General features: G+C 36.5%; 1 protein-coding gene across 2 annotated transcripts in view; it reads right to left on the bottom strand.

Annotated features, from left to right (window-relative positions):
- LOC145266325 (atrial natriuretic peptide-converting enzyme-like) overlaps positions 1-19797 on the bottom strand; it is a 378936-nt gene that overhangs the window by 140991 nt on the left and 218148 nt on the right. For both annotated transcript variants that reach the window (XM_080121906.1, XM_080121905.1), the window contains one exon: positions 8672-8716. In XM_080121906.1, coding sequence (XP_079978032.1) covers positions 8672-8716 — 45 coding nt within the window. The remainder of the gene's footprint in view (positions 1-8671; positions 8717-19797) is intronic.

The following is a 19797-nucleotide window of genomic DNA, read 5'->3' as shown; positions in this document are numbered from 1 at the left end:
AAGAATTGGGACAGAAAACTTGGTTGATTTTTTTTGTTTGTTTACTAAGGAATATTTCTTTAATACAAGCGTAAACTGTAAACTGAATTCGTTTGATTGATGCGAAAGTCAAAAATTCACTGTTGGAATTGTTCCAATTCCAGACAGAGCAAAATCTTGCGTTGCAAAAGCAGCAAATTCAAAAAGTAGAAAGAGAAGAGAGATTTAAACAAGCATTTGAAGAAAAAATGCTTCAACAACAGAAACGCTTCGAGGAAATATTGATGAAAACACAGGAGGAACAAAGAAAAATTATGGAGGCGACACAGTTAACTAAAGCGGACGATAATTATAACGCATTTTCTCAAACAACTGTGTGGGCCGCTATTGAAAATTTCAATTATAATCAAGAAGACGATGTCACTTTCGTCCAGTACTATAGACGACATGAGGATATTTTTTATATCGGATTGTAGTACCTGGTCAGACGTGAAAAAAGTTAGGCTTTGCTAAGAAAATTGGGAACAGCCGAGCATACAAAGTTCGTGAATTTTATTCTCCCCCAAAAAGACCAGTGAGTTGAGCTTCCAAGAAACAGTTACGATACTTACAGAACTGTTTTCTGCAAAATCGTCTCTTTTCCATAGGCGATATAAATGTATGAATGTTACTAGAAGAGAGGAAGACGACTACACTACTTATGCAAGTATAGTGAACAAGCATTGCGACGATTTTAAACTGGAGGAATTATCAGCAGATAATTTTAAATGTTTAATATTTGTGCAAGGGCTGGCTTAAATAAAGACGCTGAAATCAGGCGTCGTGTTTTAAATAAACTCGAAAATGAACCGAATTTAAACGTACAAAACTTAACGGAAGACTGTGAACGGTTTATTGCGTTGAAACAAGACAGTCGTGACACAGAGGAAAGCAGAGTGTCGCATATTAAAAAGATCCATCAAAAGAAAAATTCGACTTCAAAAAATAACCAGAGAAAGAAACAGGGAAAAGATCCACCTGGACCATGTTGGAAGTGTAGAAATAAACATTGGTACAACGAGTGTCCCTACAAATTCAAAGAATGTGACAACTGCCACCAGAAAGGGCATAAAGCATCGCATTGTAGAAAAAAAATCTGGTAGAAAGACATCCATTAAACTTACGAAAATTGAAGCTGAGGAACAAAATATCCGGAAATATGTACAGGTCAAAATGTTTAAAAAGAAAGTAAGGCTACAGCTTGATAGTGGGTCTGACATTTCCATTATTAATGTACTGACATGGAAGAGGCTTGGGAGACCCACTATGATTAAATCACATAAAACGGCGAGAAGCGTCAGTGGCAAAAAAATTACCTTCGAAGGAGAATTATTGACGAATATTTTTTCAGAACAGGGCCGAAAAAGCAAGAATTTTTGTCATGCGAAAATCAAACAACCTCTTTGGAACTGATCTGTTCGAGAGGTTTAGACTATGGGATCTACCTTTAAGCTCATTTGGCCAAAAGTTTGAGGATTCGAAAGTGAAGGCAGAAAAACTTAAGAGGGAGTTAAAAGATAATTTCCCAGGCGTATTTCCAGGCGGTTTGGGAAGGTGTACAAAAGCGGTAGCAAAATTTGACGTAAAAGTAAATGAACAGCCAGTGTTCAGAAAAAAAAATGTTCCATACGCCGCTATAGAACAGATAGACGGTGAATTGGAAAGACTCGAAAACATGGGTGTCATCGAAAAATTGATCACAGTGAGTGGGCTGCACCAACGGTTTACATCAAAAAGAAGAGTAAGAAGATTCGGGTTTGCGCCGACTTCACGACAGGCTTAAACAGGGCATTACAAGATCACCATTATCCTCTTCCGAGCCCTGAAGAGGTATTTGCGAAACTGAGTGGAGGGAAATATTTTTCTAAAATCGACCTAAGTGACACGTACTTACAAGTTCCAGTCGATGAGGAGTGTCCAAAGCTGCTATGTATTAATGCCCATAAGGATAAGGGATTGTACAAGTTTAACAGACTTGCTTTTGGGGTCAAAGTCGCCCCTGCGATTTTTCAGCAAATTATGGACATTATGTTAAATGGGTTGGATTTCGCAGTAGGGTACCATACTTTCATAAATCAGAGTCCATTTTCTGTAGGCTGTTTTTGAACCCAGTAAACGACAGGTACTTTTGCTAGTATATATATGTATATATATATATATATATATATATAACTACTTAATTTACTCACATAAAATTAATATACAAAAGTATAAATTTATGCGTAAACTTTAAGTATTTACTTCAAAATTGCTCAATACGTAGGTAGAGCTAGTTAGTAAGTTATGAAATGTATATGGCGATTACGCTACACTGAATATTCCGCGTTTCATCCACTCTAGGACTCTTCTGGCTTATGCGCGAATTCTGTAGTTGTTTGTCGTTTTTATATGCGCATCTTATATTGAGATTTTAGTTAGCCTATCAGCTTTCTAGTATCCACCGCGCCCTTCCTATCAGCCAATGAGCATGCACTAATCGGACAAAGGCCTATTTGAGCTCTGGTTGACCTGTTCCTTTGTGTATGCTTTATTTAGCCTGGATATTTAGTTTCTTGATCTGTTTTAAATCTAGGTTAGTGTTTTTTTGTTTTTTTTAAATGTTAGTTTATATATAAATATATATATATATATATATATATATATATATATATATATATATATGTACATACATATATGCACATTTATATACATATATATATACATACATATATGTTTGATCGTTTATATATATTCATGTTTATTTAATTGATTTATTTGTTTATTTTCTATTGTTTTTGTTAGTTTTAAAACTATTTTGTATCGCTATCCTAGAGTAAATTTTATTTTGTGAACACAGGTGTTTGCTATTTCTCTTCTACAGTTTAATAGATGTTGGGGTTCTTTAAAGTACAGGATAGCACATTTTTCATGAAGGCATAATCTACATGGGTCGTCTAGGTCCCTACACGTGGTAGCTTGTCTTATTATTTTCCATTCGACTACCGGCGAATGTCCGCTTTCATTGAGTTCCCAGTATTTATTTGCTAGCTTTATTTTCATCCGGTGTTTTTTATTGTTGAATGTACTTTTGTGGTCATAATATCGAGTTTTGAAATCTAAGGAAGTCATGCCTACGTAATATTTCTTGTTATTCGGGATTTCTTTCGCAAATATTGTGGCCTGGTAAACTGCGCTTTGGTTAAACATTTATTTTGAAGTGGGCAAAGTGTGAATTTATCTTGTTCGTCCGGGGTTTATTATTATTATTATCATTATTATTATTATTATTATTATCATTATTATTATTATTATTATCATTATTATCATTATTATTATTATCATTATTATTATTATTATTATTATTATTATTATCATTATTATTATTATTATTATTATTATTATTATTTCTGCTAGTGTTAATTTTATTTTTTATTGTTTATTTTGTTGTTGTTTACACTGTTTTTATTTAATATTTTGTTATTATGTGTTTTAATTATCATCTATAAATTTTCGCAAATCGACCCCTGCCTGTAGAAAAGTGCCCAGTTGAGGGTGAAAGAATTAATATTTTTAGCCAATTTTTCGATATTTGTTATCCGAAGTGTAGAGCTTCAAAATGATACCAATATCGCGAAAATCCGTCGCCTCTGTCGGAAGTTTTAGTCATACATACATACATACATACATACATGATGATTGCAACGTCTTGTTAGACGAGTGCCACTCCCTCAGACATTTAAAATCCATGAGCCCAAATGCCTGAGGAAGTATCTATACAAATATGATGTTACAGAGTCTTAGGTTTGTACGACAGCTAAGTCTCTCTCTCTCGGTTCAAAATGTTGAGATCCAGCAACAAGCAAGAGCAAGATAGCCAGCAGCAAATTAAACTGCAGACCAGCTTAATGCGGGTAATGGTCTTCCGCTTTATGGTTTTTTAAATAAGAGATTTACTTCTCCTAGAAAGGTTGCCTTCACCATGGCTTACGGGAGCCCTCTCCACCTCAATACACATATACACACACATACATACATACATACATACATACATTTAAACAGACAGGTGATATTTATATTATAAATGACCTTCCAAATCTTGTAATAAATAATTTTACTAAGAATTCCTCAGAAGTTTTGGTTTCGGTTTCAATTATTGTTGATGGCACTCAAGTCATCTATTTTTAATCTATATTTATAGATAATTTTACCAAGAATTTTCCATAAATTTGGTTTCAGTTTCGATTATAATTGAGGGCACTCAAATTATATATACGTATTTTTTCTTAATATGTTTTGGTTTTGGTTTCGATTCAAGCTGATGCACCCAAGTCATATGGATATATATTTTTTTATTTTGGAAATCACAACTTTATAATAGATGAAAATCGATAGAAAATTGATTCTATAATAATATATATGAAACCTGCATTAATTAAAATATTATATTTAAGCGTATATTATGACTTGGCTACGCCGGGCGTCCCTGCTAGCTATGATAACTAATTTTGCAGTTTTAATAAAAGAGCTACAATAACACCAGGGCGTCTCCATTTACGCTGAACGTCCACAGAACGCCAATATCAATATATGACATATGAAAGAGTCCGCCGTGGAATTTCCATGGATCTCGCTAGTGGTAATTAATTATATATGATAGCTATCAGTTATAAAGACGGTTAGAGCATATGGATTTAAAAACCAGATTAAATGAGAGGCAAATGAAATTCTGTACACCCTCAAACATTTTATTGCGAATATTTTTCTATCGTAAAATGAATGCAAGAAATTATACCGTTACTAAGAATAAGCTGTTTAACGTTGGAGAGATCAGTTTACAAAGTGTATTCATTTGAAAATTTATTGTAACGAAAAGGCTGCGGGAAAACCATAAATGCCAACATAAAATTGGACGCATCTGGTTGCAACATGGCATTTAACTAAAATAAATACTATATAAGAGGTCGAAGGAAGTTTCACCGTCACAGACAGATCATCTATCACTGTAACCCATGTACACCAATAAAACGTTTTTACGAACGACACACTTTGGTAGAACCGTTATTATTAAATACGAGTGTCGTTCCAAAAGTAAAGCCTCCTATTTTTTTAACTCAAAAAGTTGAAGAGCTACAAAAATGGGAGTGGTACAATTAAAACGAACGACCTTTTGTGTTCCAGAATTCAATTTTCTACATGGTCACCACGATTCTAAATGCACTCTTGCTAAGAATTCAATGACGCACCTCTTCCTTTGACGCACGCCCATAACAGGAGTTAATTTCGTAACTCCTCTGGTAGTTCGTCATGGCTATTTTCACATTTTTAATTTTAAAAGGAGACGCTCCCTATATCTACATTTTTTAAAAATCTAAAAAGCTTTTTGATGTGCTACGCTGAATATTCTATTTTGAATTCTCGATTACCGAAATGATAAATTAACAGATGTTTATTTATCGAACATTTTCTGCCCCTGGTCAGTCCAAACGAATTCTAATCTTTTACAAATACAAACACCGTGAATACCTTGGTATGGGTGTCTAATTATAAATAAGTTAAACTGTAGAAGTGATTGTGAAATTTCGATATAACAATCTCTTTTTCTCCTCTTCTTTTTCTTTCCTTTTTTTACCTTTGTCTATTAATTTAAATGCGAAGTTGAATATTAGTATCAATTGACTATTTTTAGTTTGATAAAAAAAATTTGATAAATATTTTGTAACTAGTTTAAATCATTCCCGACAGAAACAAGGAAACGTGCGGAAGAGCAGGAAGAAAATTGTGTGTCCGCCCGACAAATATATTAGTGGGAGGGCAGGAGTGACCTATAATAAATTATTTGTATTATTATTCATATTCTTCTGAAGGTTGAAGGTTCAATTATCAGTGTGGGCGCCCGAAAAATACATTTGCGAATTACTTAGGACCTCTAATTAATCCTGGCTGACGAAATAAGCGCGCGCTACACCCGGGAAGTAAATAAAAGGTTCTGCTCGAAATTCCGCCCAAATTCATGAGTTCGACAGAAACATTTCCGAGTTCGACAAGGTACACCTGAAGAAGGTGGGAGGTTATACCGATCGAAACGTAGTGAAAATCACACTCAAGATGAGAAGAGTAATCCGATGAATAATAATACAAATAGCCAATCCTCATCTCAAAAACTCAGAAACGTAATAAATTACTTGTTTTCATTGGTGTCAGTTTACCAAATGTAACTTTCCTAATATTTTTTATTATATTAGTCATTATCAAACCATTAACGAGAAAATTGACATGGTCGAACGGTAGATCCATTCGCGTAGGAACTTTTCTTATGTATGTATGTTATGTAATCGCCGGGTAGAAAGCTTTTATTCTGTAATCGGTTTATCTATCTATCTATCTATCTATCTATGTAGTGAAGTAAACAATAGCTAGAATCGTGGGAAACGAAAATCAAGCGAGCAATGCAGATGCAAAAAAAGGTCGAAGGGTCATGTTGTGATAGGAATCAAACTCTGTGACCGATCAAGTTGCACCGGAAGGTATGCAAATGGAGACCGGATCTAACGTGTCAAGGGTTCCGGTTTGAAGAAGCCGAGTTAATTTTAGTGAGTTCGTTTTTAGATGCCGAAGAGACAAGATGTGTTAAACATAAGTCGGCGACGGTTTCCAAATAGATGGAGAGAAACCACAAGCCCAAGATCGCCATTCACTCCAGTTCTGCTATGACGAAATGCTTGGGGAGTGAATAAAAATATATATAAATATATACGTCTAGTGTCTGTCTTACATGCGTCTTTGTTGTAACAAAACCAGCACCACCAAGACGTTGGCGGATCCTCCCAGAAGAAACCCCAGCAGAAGACATGTATCTATATCTTCTTACACACATGCACCCACACTCAGAGACTAGACAGATTCGAATATCTATGTATCTCCTATAGATTTCAAGTCTTAGCCCCAGGTTGTGGGCCCCTTGATTTCTGAGAACTTCGACTGAAGTAAAATAAAACAAAGAGAGACTAGAGTAGAAAGCTGTGCTTTGCAGATCTTCCTCACCCGGCGTAAATATTCTTTACTAATTTTCTCCCTCATCTTCGGATGCTGTATGTTCTCGTTTTCCTCAATGCCAAGGTACTTATAAAGCTCGTGCCCTTCTAGATCCCTGTTGTCAATGCCTTCATTAATCTGCGTATTTTCTGTGTGGGTCTTCTTCCCAGCTCTGAATGTACAGTTGGCACATTTATCCCGGCCAAACTTCATTTCGATGTTATTGGAGAAGGTGTGTACTACCTGCAGAAGCTGGTGCAGATCGGTGTCAGAGCTGGCGTAAAGCTTAAGATCATCCATGAAGATCAGATGGTTTATTCTCTTGCTTGGACCTAGATGGCGCCCCTGACTAAAATTGTACCTATTTACTATACCTCCCCACGGGACAGAGTTAGACACCAGGGTCGTTTTTTAACGTGGAGAAAAGGTACAAAAATAAAAATTGTCTCAGTCGTGAAGGATTTCTCCTCCACCGAAAGAGAACAAGAAATGGAAGTGCAGCATCTGAAGAACAGATACTACACTTTGATCTTGACCAAAAGGCCTACTAAAATTGTAGGCGCTTTGATTGTTATTCAGGATCTTGCTGAGTGGGTCTATTGTCATCCAGAAGAGTAAGGGCGATAAGCTGTGACCTTGACATATTTCTCTCTTGATCTTTACTCCATTGTGACTTAATAATATGGTGATTTTCCACATCTGGAGGTGAGCCGCCAGTGTTTGTTTAATTACCGGGCGGATATTGTATAACTCAAAGCACCGAAATAACCACGAGTGTGGCATGCTGTCAAATGCCTTCTGGTAATCTATCCATGCCATGCTCAGGCTTCTTTGCCTGTTCCTACAGTCTTCTAAGATGGTTTTCATGGTTAATACCTTAAACTAGACGAACACTGCTCTTAAGAGAGAAATTTAGGACACTAGACGATCACGACCTGATCAAAAAAGAGTTAAATAAAAGAAATTATAAATCATTAAGAAACAGACTTTCACATTAAAGAACACCTATAGTAAACATAAGCTTACTTATAAAGACTCTCCATATTGAGTACTTTTGGAAAAGATAGAATTTTTATTTAGTTAAAAACTTTTGAACTTATTTAATTAACGTATGTATGTGGTGTGTATTTGTGTATGTGTACTATGTTAGTGTGTGTGTGTGTATAAAATGTAATTATCCACAGGCACGTGTCTCGGCGTATATGTGTCCGAATTCAGCAAGATTCGAAACCAGGACACCAGCGATGTAACTTCCTATGTATCTTACAGAACTCGGGAATCTTTCTGTCAAACTCGGAAATCTATACAGATTTTCGAACGGAAGCTTTTATTTAATCCACGGAGGTAGATTGCTCTCGTTCCGTCAGCTATGACCATGTAGAAGTTTTTAAGTAATGCGCAATTGTATTCGTAAGCACTAAACCTTCGAAAGGGTGCCACATTAGAACTGAATTTTACTGGGCATTATATTCATTACGCCACGGGTTCTTGTCCGAGTTCGACAAGATACAACTTAAGAAAGTCGAAGGTTACATCGACCGAAACGTCGTGTGAATAACAACCATAATGAGAACCGTAGTTCGAATAATCCAAAACAATACAAATTATTAATCTTTATCTCAAAATATAAGAAAAATAATACCTTTGTTGATGTTTCCTCGTTCCGTTCCATCTTCTCGTTCATTGGCTGAAAAAAAAAAAGAAATACATTTACATCATCATCATCATCATTGTCGTCGACATCATCATCATCATCATCATCATCATCATCATTGTCGTCGACATCATCATCATCATAATCATCATCGTCACCATTATCGTCATCATCATCATAAATGTAATCATTATCATCGTCATGATCATTAACATCGTCATCGTCGTCGTTGTAAACATCATCATTATCATCATCATCATCATCATCATCATCATCATCATCATCATCATCGTCGTCGTCGTCGTCGTCGTCATTATCATCATCATCATTATCGTTATCATCATTATCATCATCAGCATCATCATCATCATCATCATCATCATCATCATTATTATCATTATCATCATTATTATCATCATCATTATCATCATTATTATCATCATCATCATTATCATCATTATCATTATCATCAGCATCATAATCATTATTATTATCATCATCAATATCATTATCATGATCATCATAATCATTATCGTCATTATCATCATCATCATCGGTTTTACGGCCGTTTCAAATGTTGGGTGGCTTTAAAAATTGACTTCTAAACTAACCTATCTCTGTCCAGATTCTTATTATCAAAACCATTTTTATGCGCCATGATTGTCTTGGTCTTACTCTGTGAACTTGACCGTCCACCTCGTTCGTGTTGGGATCGTTCTACAGCTCGGTGAATATCTCACTGCTGATGCAATTCTCTACCCGCAATAAGAGTCAGGTACGTAAAGCAGTGCAGACTCAGGAGAGGTGTGGTTTGTGAGTGTGCAACTTTTGTCACAAAATTAAATACGCAGCTATCCTTACAGGGGGTATCCATTGTCTTTCAAGACTGAACGGAGGCTTCCATTCTTCCATTCCATTAATATCTAAAGATTAATTTATTTGTCCGTACATCCAGTGTCACAAAAAACATCATCATCGCAAACATTAATTAGAAACGAATCGCTACCTTTTCCAGTCAGTGAAAAATCATTAAAACCATTTCCTCTTCAATAATCCCCCCCCCAAACATTGTTGTCTATTTACGGTTTCAAATTGGCCATTTTATTTTATAATAATAATGTTGAGAGGAGACTGTAAGATTTTTTTTTATTATAGCTTCTTTATAAATTTATAAAAATGTGCAAGTGAATTGACATGTGTTCCTTTATAATTTTTATTTTAAAAAATTGTTCAGAATAAAAACCTGGGTGTTTGGAAGTGTGTTGAGCAAAACAAAAAAAAAAGTGGTAGTCGGCAGGCAGGCTCGAACCCGTTCCGCAGAGGAGGAAAAGAACGTGAAAAAAATACGTGACGTCTTTGTCGTTGCGTTCATCGCAAAACCGGGAGTGGCGAAGGTTTAAATAAAGGCTAGACAATCGAAAAGAGGCAATGGCTTTCAAAAATATCGGCGAAAAGGGCGACCCCTCCTTGTAGAAAAGTGTCTAGTTTAGGGTGAAGGAATTGATACTTTTAGCCAATTTTTCGATATTTGTCGTCTGAGGGGTCAAACTTCAAAACGATATCAATCTCGTGAAAATCTGTCGCCTCTGTCGAAAATTATAGGCAGATATACATACATGCATACATTTAAAGAAACAGGTGAGATTTATATTATAGATGTGTTTTATAAATTTTCAACTAACGTGGAATTTCCGCGGGTTCTGCTAGTTATTATTATTATTATTATTATTGACATATTATTATTATTAGTTGATTATTATTATTGACAGATTATTTTTTATTAATCTTTTGTTTTTGTTCCTCACGATGTTTTCCATTTTCAATGGAAAAATCTGCTTTCCCTTAAGGGACACCATTGTGTCTTTCCGATTCAATAATAATTCCAACGTCGTCTTGGAAATTCGCATTCCCATTTGTCTTCCGGCGATTTATGCTTTGCACGTCTGCTTATTTCGTCCGTCTAGACACTCGCTATCGATTAAGAATGGCCTGATAGCAATCGCATGTTTTTTGTTCTTTTTAACGAGAAGCTTGTTTTGAATTCTTTCATAGCCGCGAAAAGACGTGAGAGACACAAACGTATAGAAATTGATATATACACGTTGAGTTAGATATATTATGTACTAACGGGGAGGGGGGCGGTCGTAAAATACGCTTAAATATGATATTTTAATTTGTCCACATTTTATATATATCATTATAGAGTCGTGATTTCAAAAGTAAAAAAAAAAAGTATTTCGGTGCCATCAGCTAGAATCGAAACCGAAAGCAAAACTGTAGCATTCAAAGCTGGTGACGTTACCACTGTACCAACGTGACAGGCATATGAACTGATTAAAAATACACTAACATGAATATACGAAATGTATAACGATTTTTTTCAATTCTGACCCTTAAAACTATTTTAACCGGCTAAAGACCCATAAAAGAACAGTCCATGAAAGTGCGATCATTTAAGGCCCCTAGTGCCGCTCTGTAACTTTTAGTTTGGGAAGAAATAAAGTTTGAAAATATGGAGACAGAGAGAGAGAGAGAGAGAGAGAGAGAGAGAGAGAGAGAGACAAACAGACAGACAGACAGACAAGCATAAAAGAACGGTCCATTAAAAAATCCAATCATTTGAGACCTCTAGCGCTGTTTTGCGACTTTTAGTTTCGGGGGAGATAGAGTTTGAAAATGTGCAGACACACATCGCCTTTTATATATTATATTTCTCTTTTAAAATGTGTTTACCGTTTGCTTAATGTTTGCTTTTGTTGTTGCGAAATTACCTACGAATGAACATATCCATATACAGTTGGTACTGGAAGACAAATTAGCTTCCTTTTCTTTTTAGTTTTGACAGACTATGGATATCCCCTGTAAGAGTACCTGCGCGTTGAATTTTTGTGGCAAGAGTTGCGCAATCACCAAACACACCTCTCCTAAGTCGTAATTGTTAAATACCAGTGGCAAGTGGAGGTTCAGGACAACTGGAGACAATGCCGAGATAAGCAGAGAGCACATACAGCGCCTAGAATTCCCAAACCGTCACCCATCTAGTACTAGCCAGACTCAACGTTGCTTAACTTCAGTGATCTAACGAGAACTAGCATATCAACGTGATTATGCCATATATAGGAAGACAAGTCATTATTGAAGGGTGTAGACCCAGAGAAACAATTGAGCTTGTTCGTTGGCTAGACGAACCACTCACGACTTTGTATGTTCTTCTTAATACAGTTTTCTACTCTATTCCCGTATTCTGCTGGTTCTACCAGATGAGGCTGTCTGAAGATATTGGTACTAGCCAGGCTCAGATTTTTAAAATATGGAGACAGACAGACAAAGATATAACCGTAAATATATATTAGATAAATGTCTGTACTCATTTGTCAAACAATAAATACTTTACGCACCATATATATATATATATATATATATATATATATATATATATTAAAGGAGATTAGAACAATAGTCTAAAGAGCAGAGTGTATTTTAATGTAATAGTAAAATTACTAGTTTAATTAAAATACAGGAAAGAAAAAGTGCTCGTTTTAATTTAGATATATAATAAGCTCGATAGCTAAATATCCTAGAGCTAATTTAATATTATATATAGTCATCCACATACAGTACCGTCTCGCTGCTTCACAGCTCATCAGTGCGGCTAGACAAGCAACTATCTCAAGCCAGAATCGAAACCCGATCGTCCGTACCACAGTTGGTGCTTCCAACCGTTGCACTATACGGCTGCTATGCGGGCAATGAATTAACAATGTTTTGACATTGTCCAAATACCTAAGCTCAATTTGTTTACACAAAGAGCATCACTTCCCAAATGCGCAACCTAAGATATATATATATATATATATATATATATATATATATATATATATATATATACCCTTAATTTGTTTTTACATAAGCAGTAATATGTTGCTACACAGTCATGAGCATGTTTCGGTCAGCTCGTTACTAGTAACTAGAGACCTTTTGTTTGTTATTGTTGATACAGTTTTCTACTCTATCCCCGTGTTCTGTTGGTGCCACCGGATCAGGTTGTCTGAAGATATTGGCTTCCTGAGACGAAATGCGCCTAACATTTGGTGCTTTTTGTTTTCCTTTTTGCAAAACTTAATTATGTTCTGCGAAAGCAAAAACAAAAACAACAACCCACCTTTTCACCTTTTTCCTTCTTCGCATTTTTCCTTACTCTTTATCTCCCCCACTTCCCGACTGGTTTCCCAACTTAAAATGTACCAAACATTAATACTGTAACCCTTTTCCGTCTCCCATTGCAAAACTCATTCATGTTCTGCAAGGCAGGGAACAAAAACGATAAAATCCACTATAAAACAACCAAACCAAACACTGCAAACTAAATAATCACCTATCTCGTACTAACCAGGCTAAACTGCGCTTAGTTTTGGCGATTAATCTTCACGAATAAAAAGTGAACCTTAGGTTGACCCTCGGTAGTCACTTCACTCTCGCTTCTTGTTTTTCCGGTGCTACCAGATCAGGCTGTCTGAAGATATTGGCTTCCTGGGATGAAAGCACCTAACATTGATGCTTTATTTTTATTTTTATAGTTTCTTTTGCAAAACTTAATCATGTTCTTCAAAACCAAAACCAAAACTAAAAAACAACAAAACACCGTTTCCCCCCCCCTTTTTTCCTTCTTCCCCTTTCCCCTTTTTCTCTTTCTACCCCCCCCCCCTCATTTCCTGACTGGTTTCCTAACTTAAAATGTACCAAACATTAATACTGTTACCCAATTTCCCTCTTTTATTGCAGAACTCAATCATGTTCAGCAGGGCAAGGAACAAAAACGATAAAATCCACTACAAAACAACCAAACCAAACACTGCAAACCAATAATTGAAGATACAAAGAGCTTGAAGAATAAAAACCTTCTACAAAATAACTGGATGCAACATGAATACTATTTCCAAAATAACTGGATTCGACGTTAAATAATCCGAAAAGGGTTGATATGCCGTAAAACAAAACAACCAAACCGTGTTCTGTTTTTTCTTGAAACCATTTAAATATGTAATTATGCGACAGCAAAGGGTTCTAAGTTTTGTATGATATCGTGGATATGATAAGGGATTTTTTAGATGTACGGGTGCGACTTTTGTTGCAAAGGAAATTTGAGTGGGAGAGATTTGTGGGTTCTAAGGGGTTTGTTCAGCGGTGCATTTTTAATTGATATTGTAGGAATAGGATCAGGCCCACACGCCTTGAAGGTGTGTTGTGGCAGAATTATCTACCAATGAACTGATCCATCTATATATATAAAAGCGAAAATGTATGTGTGTATGTGTGTTCGCTTTTTGTGTATGTCTTCAAAAGGCTTTTTTCCGGCGGATTCTCGAGGCCATCGCTCATTTTTAAAACTTTTTATGTCACGTCTAAATGATAATATCTATGATTTAACAACGATGGTCGCCTCTCTATTAAATTTGCCCGATTTTGAAACGTTAATTATTCGACATTTTCGGATCTGCACGTGTTGCATTCGTTTTTCGGTATAAAAAAAGTAAAAAAAAAAAAAAAAAAAAAAAAGAAGCGAAACTCGATTCGAAATACTGGCCCACGGCCAGTTGTCTCTAGAAAGCTATGTAACGTTTGGTCAATGTCGGCTTCGTCATATCAGACGGTTGCTTTCATTTCGAGACAGGACACTCCCCCTAATAAACAGGGAGCTGTTTTTTTTCCCCAAAGTTAGTTAAAAACAAACAAACCGGTTTATTGACGTCATTAAAAACTGTCCGCAGAAAATGTTAACTGCTGAATAGCTATCGCATACCATCACCGCATGTGCATTAAGCTTTTTCGTATAAAAAAAAAACAGACTCGCGTTAAATAAAACACTGTCCCGCACTGAAAGTTCACGTCAATAACTCGTCAAAAACGGGCACCTGTTTTTTCACACTTTACTATTTTCCAACTGCGCGTCAAGGCTTCGTTTTTTTTTTTAACAACCAACAATTTTTCTTTTTATTTACTCAAAACCACACACATTTCCAAACACCCGGGGAACGCCGGGTACCCCTCGCTAGTCTATAATATAAATCTTATCTGTCTGTTCAAATGTATGTATATATGTATGTATGTATGTATGTATATATGTATGTATGTATGTATGTATATATGTATGTATGTATGTATGTATGCTTTTATACGGCATAATCACGTTGGCACACTGGTTCTTCTCAGATCACCGAAGTTAAGCAACGTTGAGCCTGGCTGGATGGGTGACCATTTAGGAATTCTAGCCGCTGCATGTGCTTTCCGCTTTTCTTGGCCTTGTTTTCAGTCGTCCCGAACCTCCATGCCATGGTATTCAACAATGTTGACTCAGGAGAGGTGTAGTTAGAGATTGCGCAACTCTTGTCACAAAAGTTCCACGCGCATGTCTCGTTGCTGTGGGTATCCATAGTCTGTCAAGACTGAAGGAAGCCTTTTTTATGTATGTATGTATGTATGTATGTATGTATGTATGTCTGCCTAAAACTTTCGACAGAGACGACAGATTTTTACGAGATTGGAATCGTTTTGAAGCTCAACCCTTCGGACGACAAATATCGAAAAACTGGCTAAAAACCTTAATTCCTTCACTCTCAACTGAACACTTTCTACGGGGAGGGATCGCTTTTTTCGCCGATATTTTCGAAAGTCATCGCCTCTTTTTGATTGACTAGCCTTAATTTAAGCACTCCGGTTTGGCGATGGGCGCAACAGCAAAGACGTCACGTTTTTTTTTGTTCTTTTCCTGCTTCGCGGTATGGGTTAGAGCTGGCCTGCCTACTACCACTTTATTATTATTATTATTATTATTATTATTATTATTATTATTATTATTATTATTATTATTATTATTATTAATACTATTATTATTATTATTTCATTTTTTTATTTATTTTTTTCTTTTGCTCAACGCATACCTTTAAACAACCGGGCAACGCCGGGCACCCAGGCTGGTATTTAATAAATACTGGTAGATTAGGCATTACTGCAGAGAACCAATTTAGCTTGTTTGTTGCCTAGATGTTCTTGTTAGTACATTTTTCTATTCAACTCCCGTGTTCTCTTTTCCTTGTAACCTTTTAACTAAGGTTATAACACTGCCAAACGAAGATTCAAAAGTACGTACTCACGAAAATTCGTTATAGCACTCGCGAATGTGGATTCGACCATGAAGAGATACTAACATCTAAATAAGTCTTTCTATGACGCAAGAAAACGTAAACGAACACACCTATAATGTTTGGCGATTACTTGCGAACTTAACGTGAAGCTAAAAAAATACAGCGCTTTTAAACTGTGAATACTGACAACCCCCCCCCCCAAAAAAAATGGCTTTTCTTTTTCAACTATAATACTGAGTGAACCTTCAGGATAAAACCAATTCAGTGTTTACAAGACTGGCGTCAAAAAACGCGCACATAACAACTTGATAATGTAACAACGAGTCGTGACTAAATCAATATTCACAAAATATTGGGAATCTATATATATAAAAGCGAAAATGTATGTGTGTATGGGCGAATGAACCCTTTTTTGGGATCAAGGGCCAACTAGCATCGTGTGTGTTTGTGTGTATGTATGTGTGTGCTGAGGCGGAGAGGACTCCCGGAAACCGTGGTGAAGGCAACCTTTCTAGGACAGGCAAACATCTGATTTAAAAAAACTATAAAGCGGGAGACCAGTACCCGCATTAAGCTGGTCTGCAGTTTAACTTGTTGCTGGCTATCTTGCTCTTGCTTGTTGCTGGATCTTAACATTTTGAACCGAGAGAGAGAGACTTAGCTGTCGTACAAAGCTAAGACTCTGTGGATAGATACTCCCTCAGGCATTTGTCTATTAAAATGGTCCTGTGTCAATGGAAGTCATTTTTGGGCTCATGGACTTTAAGTGCCTGAGGGAGTGGCACTCGTCTGACAAGACGTTGCAATCATCATGTATGTATGTATGTGTTCGCTTTTTGTGTATGCCTACAAAAGGCTTTTTTGGCCGTGATTCTCGGTCGGGTTGTTCCCTCTTAAAACATTTTTATACGCTGTCTAAATAATAATATTTACGACTAAGGAACTCTGGTCGCAGCTATCTTTAATTTACCCGACTTTTATCAGCTATTTTCGAGATATTTGTTGATCGCCGTGTAGCGGGGGAAACAGAAACTGGTTTCCAGCTCAAAACTAGGTCAAACATCACGTGACTTAACGTTCTCGCACCTGTTAATTTCGATTTATAAACGTCAACTTAACAGACTTATCAATTCATCTATTCCCATGGTCGAGATGGTTAGGTCGCAGGGTTTTTTTTTTCCATTTCCTTTCCACCTCCGCATCAAAGGTTCGGGGTTCAAGCCTACCTTTCTACTAAAACTTTTTTTCTTTTACACCTCCAAACACCCGCCCAACGTTTTTTTAACAGGGTTGTTTTGATCTACCTCCCTAACACACACACACACACACACACCTCCAAACACCCGGGCAATGCCGGGTACTCCCCGCTAGTAGACTATAAACAAGAATTTGTTTTCTGTTCCCGCCTGTAAAACTTTCAGCAACATTTCTTTCTAGTTTTTCTTCCACGTTTGTCTACTACAAACAGGGTCAAGATCAAAGTGTAGTATCTGTTCCTCAGATGCTACACTTCAATTTCTTGTTCTCTGTTAGTGGAGAAGAAATCCTTCACGACTGAGACAATTTTTATTTTTTGTTCCTTTTCTCCACATTAAAAAACGATCCTGGTGCCTAACTCTCTCCCGTGGAGAGGCATAGTAAATAGATACAAACAGGACAGTGTTAGTCCGCAAACATTTTTCTTCCTCATAAAAAGAAGACAACTGCTTTGCAGCAAAAACATTGTTTTTAACCGATTACAGATTGAATTGTAAGTACAACTAAACAGTGTTTTTTTGTCACCACATTATCAAAGCAAAGAGGCTACTCTAGGATAAAGGTTAATAAGCGTACAGTGGTCAATGGGACACTGTCGTAGTAATCGTTAGTAGTGGAAATTTGGTAAATTGGATTACTTAAGGGGAATGGCTCATCAAGAACTTGTTTACATTGGTCTTGAAGACAATCATATTCTGTTGGAAATCAGGAAAATGGAAGAGAGTTCAACAGGTGTGCAGTTCTAAAAAAGAAACTCTGTTCATGGAATCTACGTTTAAGTTTAAGCACAGATAAAGAGTGGGGGAAATTATAGATAGTGTTTTCAGCTAGACGAATGTTTCTCATGAAAGTTTGGCGAGGGGAGACCATAGATTGGAGCTCAGACGAGCACGTGCCACGAAAATAACGATAAAGATGTGATAGGATCGCAACGTCTCTTTTGTGAGAAAGATATTGCAGGGGAGAGAAAATGGCATCTTCAACTAGGCTACGAAGTCTGTTTTGAACACTATCAAGGCAGGATAGGATCTTTCTAGCAGCTCCTGCCCAGATGTGGCAATAGTACTCCATCTTTGGACGTACCTGGCTCTTATATAGGTAGATAATTGCATCAGCAGTGAGATACCTACTGGATCGATAGAAAGATCCCACCATTTTCCCAGAGATCTAGACAGCAGATTTGATATAGGTGTTCCATTTCAGATCAGGAATATGCAAACTAGTGGAAAACGATATGCGGTACAATCACATTCACACACCGGTTCCAGCCAGATCACCGAATGTAAGCAACCATAAGTCTGACCAGTACCATTTGGGAAGGCTAGGCGCTCTATGTACTGCGCCGAGTCCTAAGAAATTTCCAGGTTGGTGTTCGGAGGCGCATTAATTCACCGGGAGAGATGCATCCCTAGTCTTAGTTAAGGCATACATCTAGGAGAAAGTAACTCTGACGACGTCGACAGATCGAGCAACAAGCAAGAGCAAAATAGTCAGCAACAAGTTAAACTGCAGACCAGCTTAATACGGGTACTGGTCTCCCGCTTTATAGTTTTTTAAATCAGAGATTTGCTTGTCCTAGAAAGGTTGCCTTCACCACGGCTTACGGGAGCCCTCTCTACCCCAACACACACATACATATACACAAACATACACGGTGCTAGTTGGCCGTTGACCCCGAAAAAGGGTTCATTCTACCCTTTTAGGCATACATACACACATACATACATGATTATTGCAACATCTTGTCAGACGAGTGCCACTCCCTCAGACATTTAAAATCCATGAGTCCAAATGCCTGAGGAAGTATCTATACAAATATGATGTTACAGAGTCTTAGCTTTGTACGACAGCTAAGTCTCTCTCTCGGTTCAAAATGTTAAGATCCAGCAACAAGCAAGAGCAAGATAGCCAGCAACAAATTAAACTGCAGACCAGCTTAATGCGGAAGACATACATACATACATGCATACATTTAAACAGACAGGTGTGATTTATATATATATATGGATATGTTCATTCGTAGGTAATTACGCAACAACAAAAACAAAACTAAATATTAAACGAACATTAAACACATTTTAAAAGAGAAATCTCATATATAAAAGGCGTTATATCTGTCTGTCTGTCTCCATATTTTTAAACTCTATCTCCTCCCAAACTAAAAGTCGCAGGCCAATGCTAGGGGCCTCAAATGATTGGATTTTTACGGGGCGTTCTTTTATGTGTCTTTTTCCGGTTAAAATTGTTTGTAAGGGGTCAAAAATGGGCCAAAATTGTAAATAATCGTTAAACATTTTGTATATTCATATTGTAATGCTGAATCAGTTTATACGCGTGTCACCTTGGTATAGTGGTAACGTCACTAACATTGAATGCTACAGTTTCTATTTCGCTTCCAGCTGATGGCACCTAAGTATTTTTTTTACTTTTGAAATCATGACTCTATAATAATATATAGGAAATCTGGACGAATTAAAATATCATATTTAAGCGTACATTACGACCGAGCAATGCTCCCTCTCGGCTAGTTATATATAAATATATAAAATTATCTGTAGTAATATGCTCAACAATAAATTTGGTGTAATTATACATAATTTATCTAAAAATGTCCATATATATATATATAAGATATATTCTCTCTCTCTCTCTCTCTCTCTCTCTCTCTATATATATATATATATATATATATATATATATATATATATATATATA

This window comes from Euprymna scolopes, chromosome 41 (genome assembly GCF_053919585.1).
Source record: "Euprymna scolopes isolate OS-2025 chromosome 41, ASM5391958v1, whole genome shotgun sequence".
NCBI lineage: Eukaryota > Metazoa > Mollusca > Cephalopoda > Sepiida > Sepiolidae > Euprymna > Euprymna scolopes.
The sequence above is the reverse complement of the archived record's forward strand: the minus strand, read 5'-3'. Positions and strand labels throughout refer to the sequence as shown.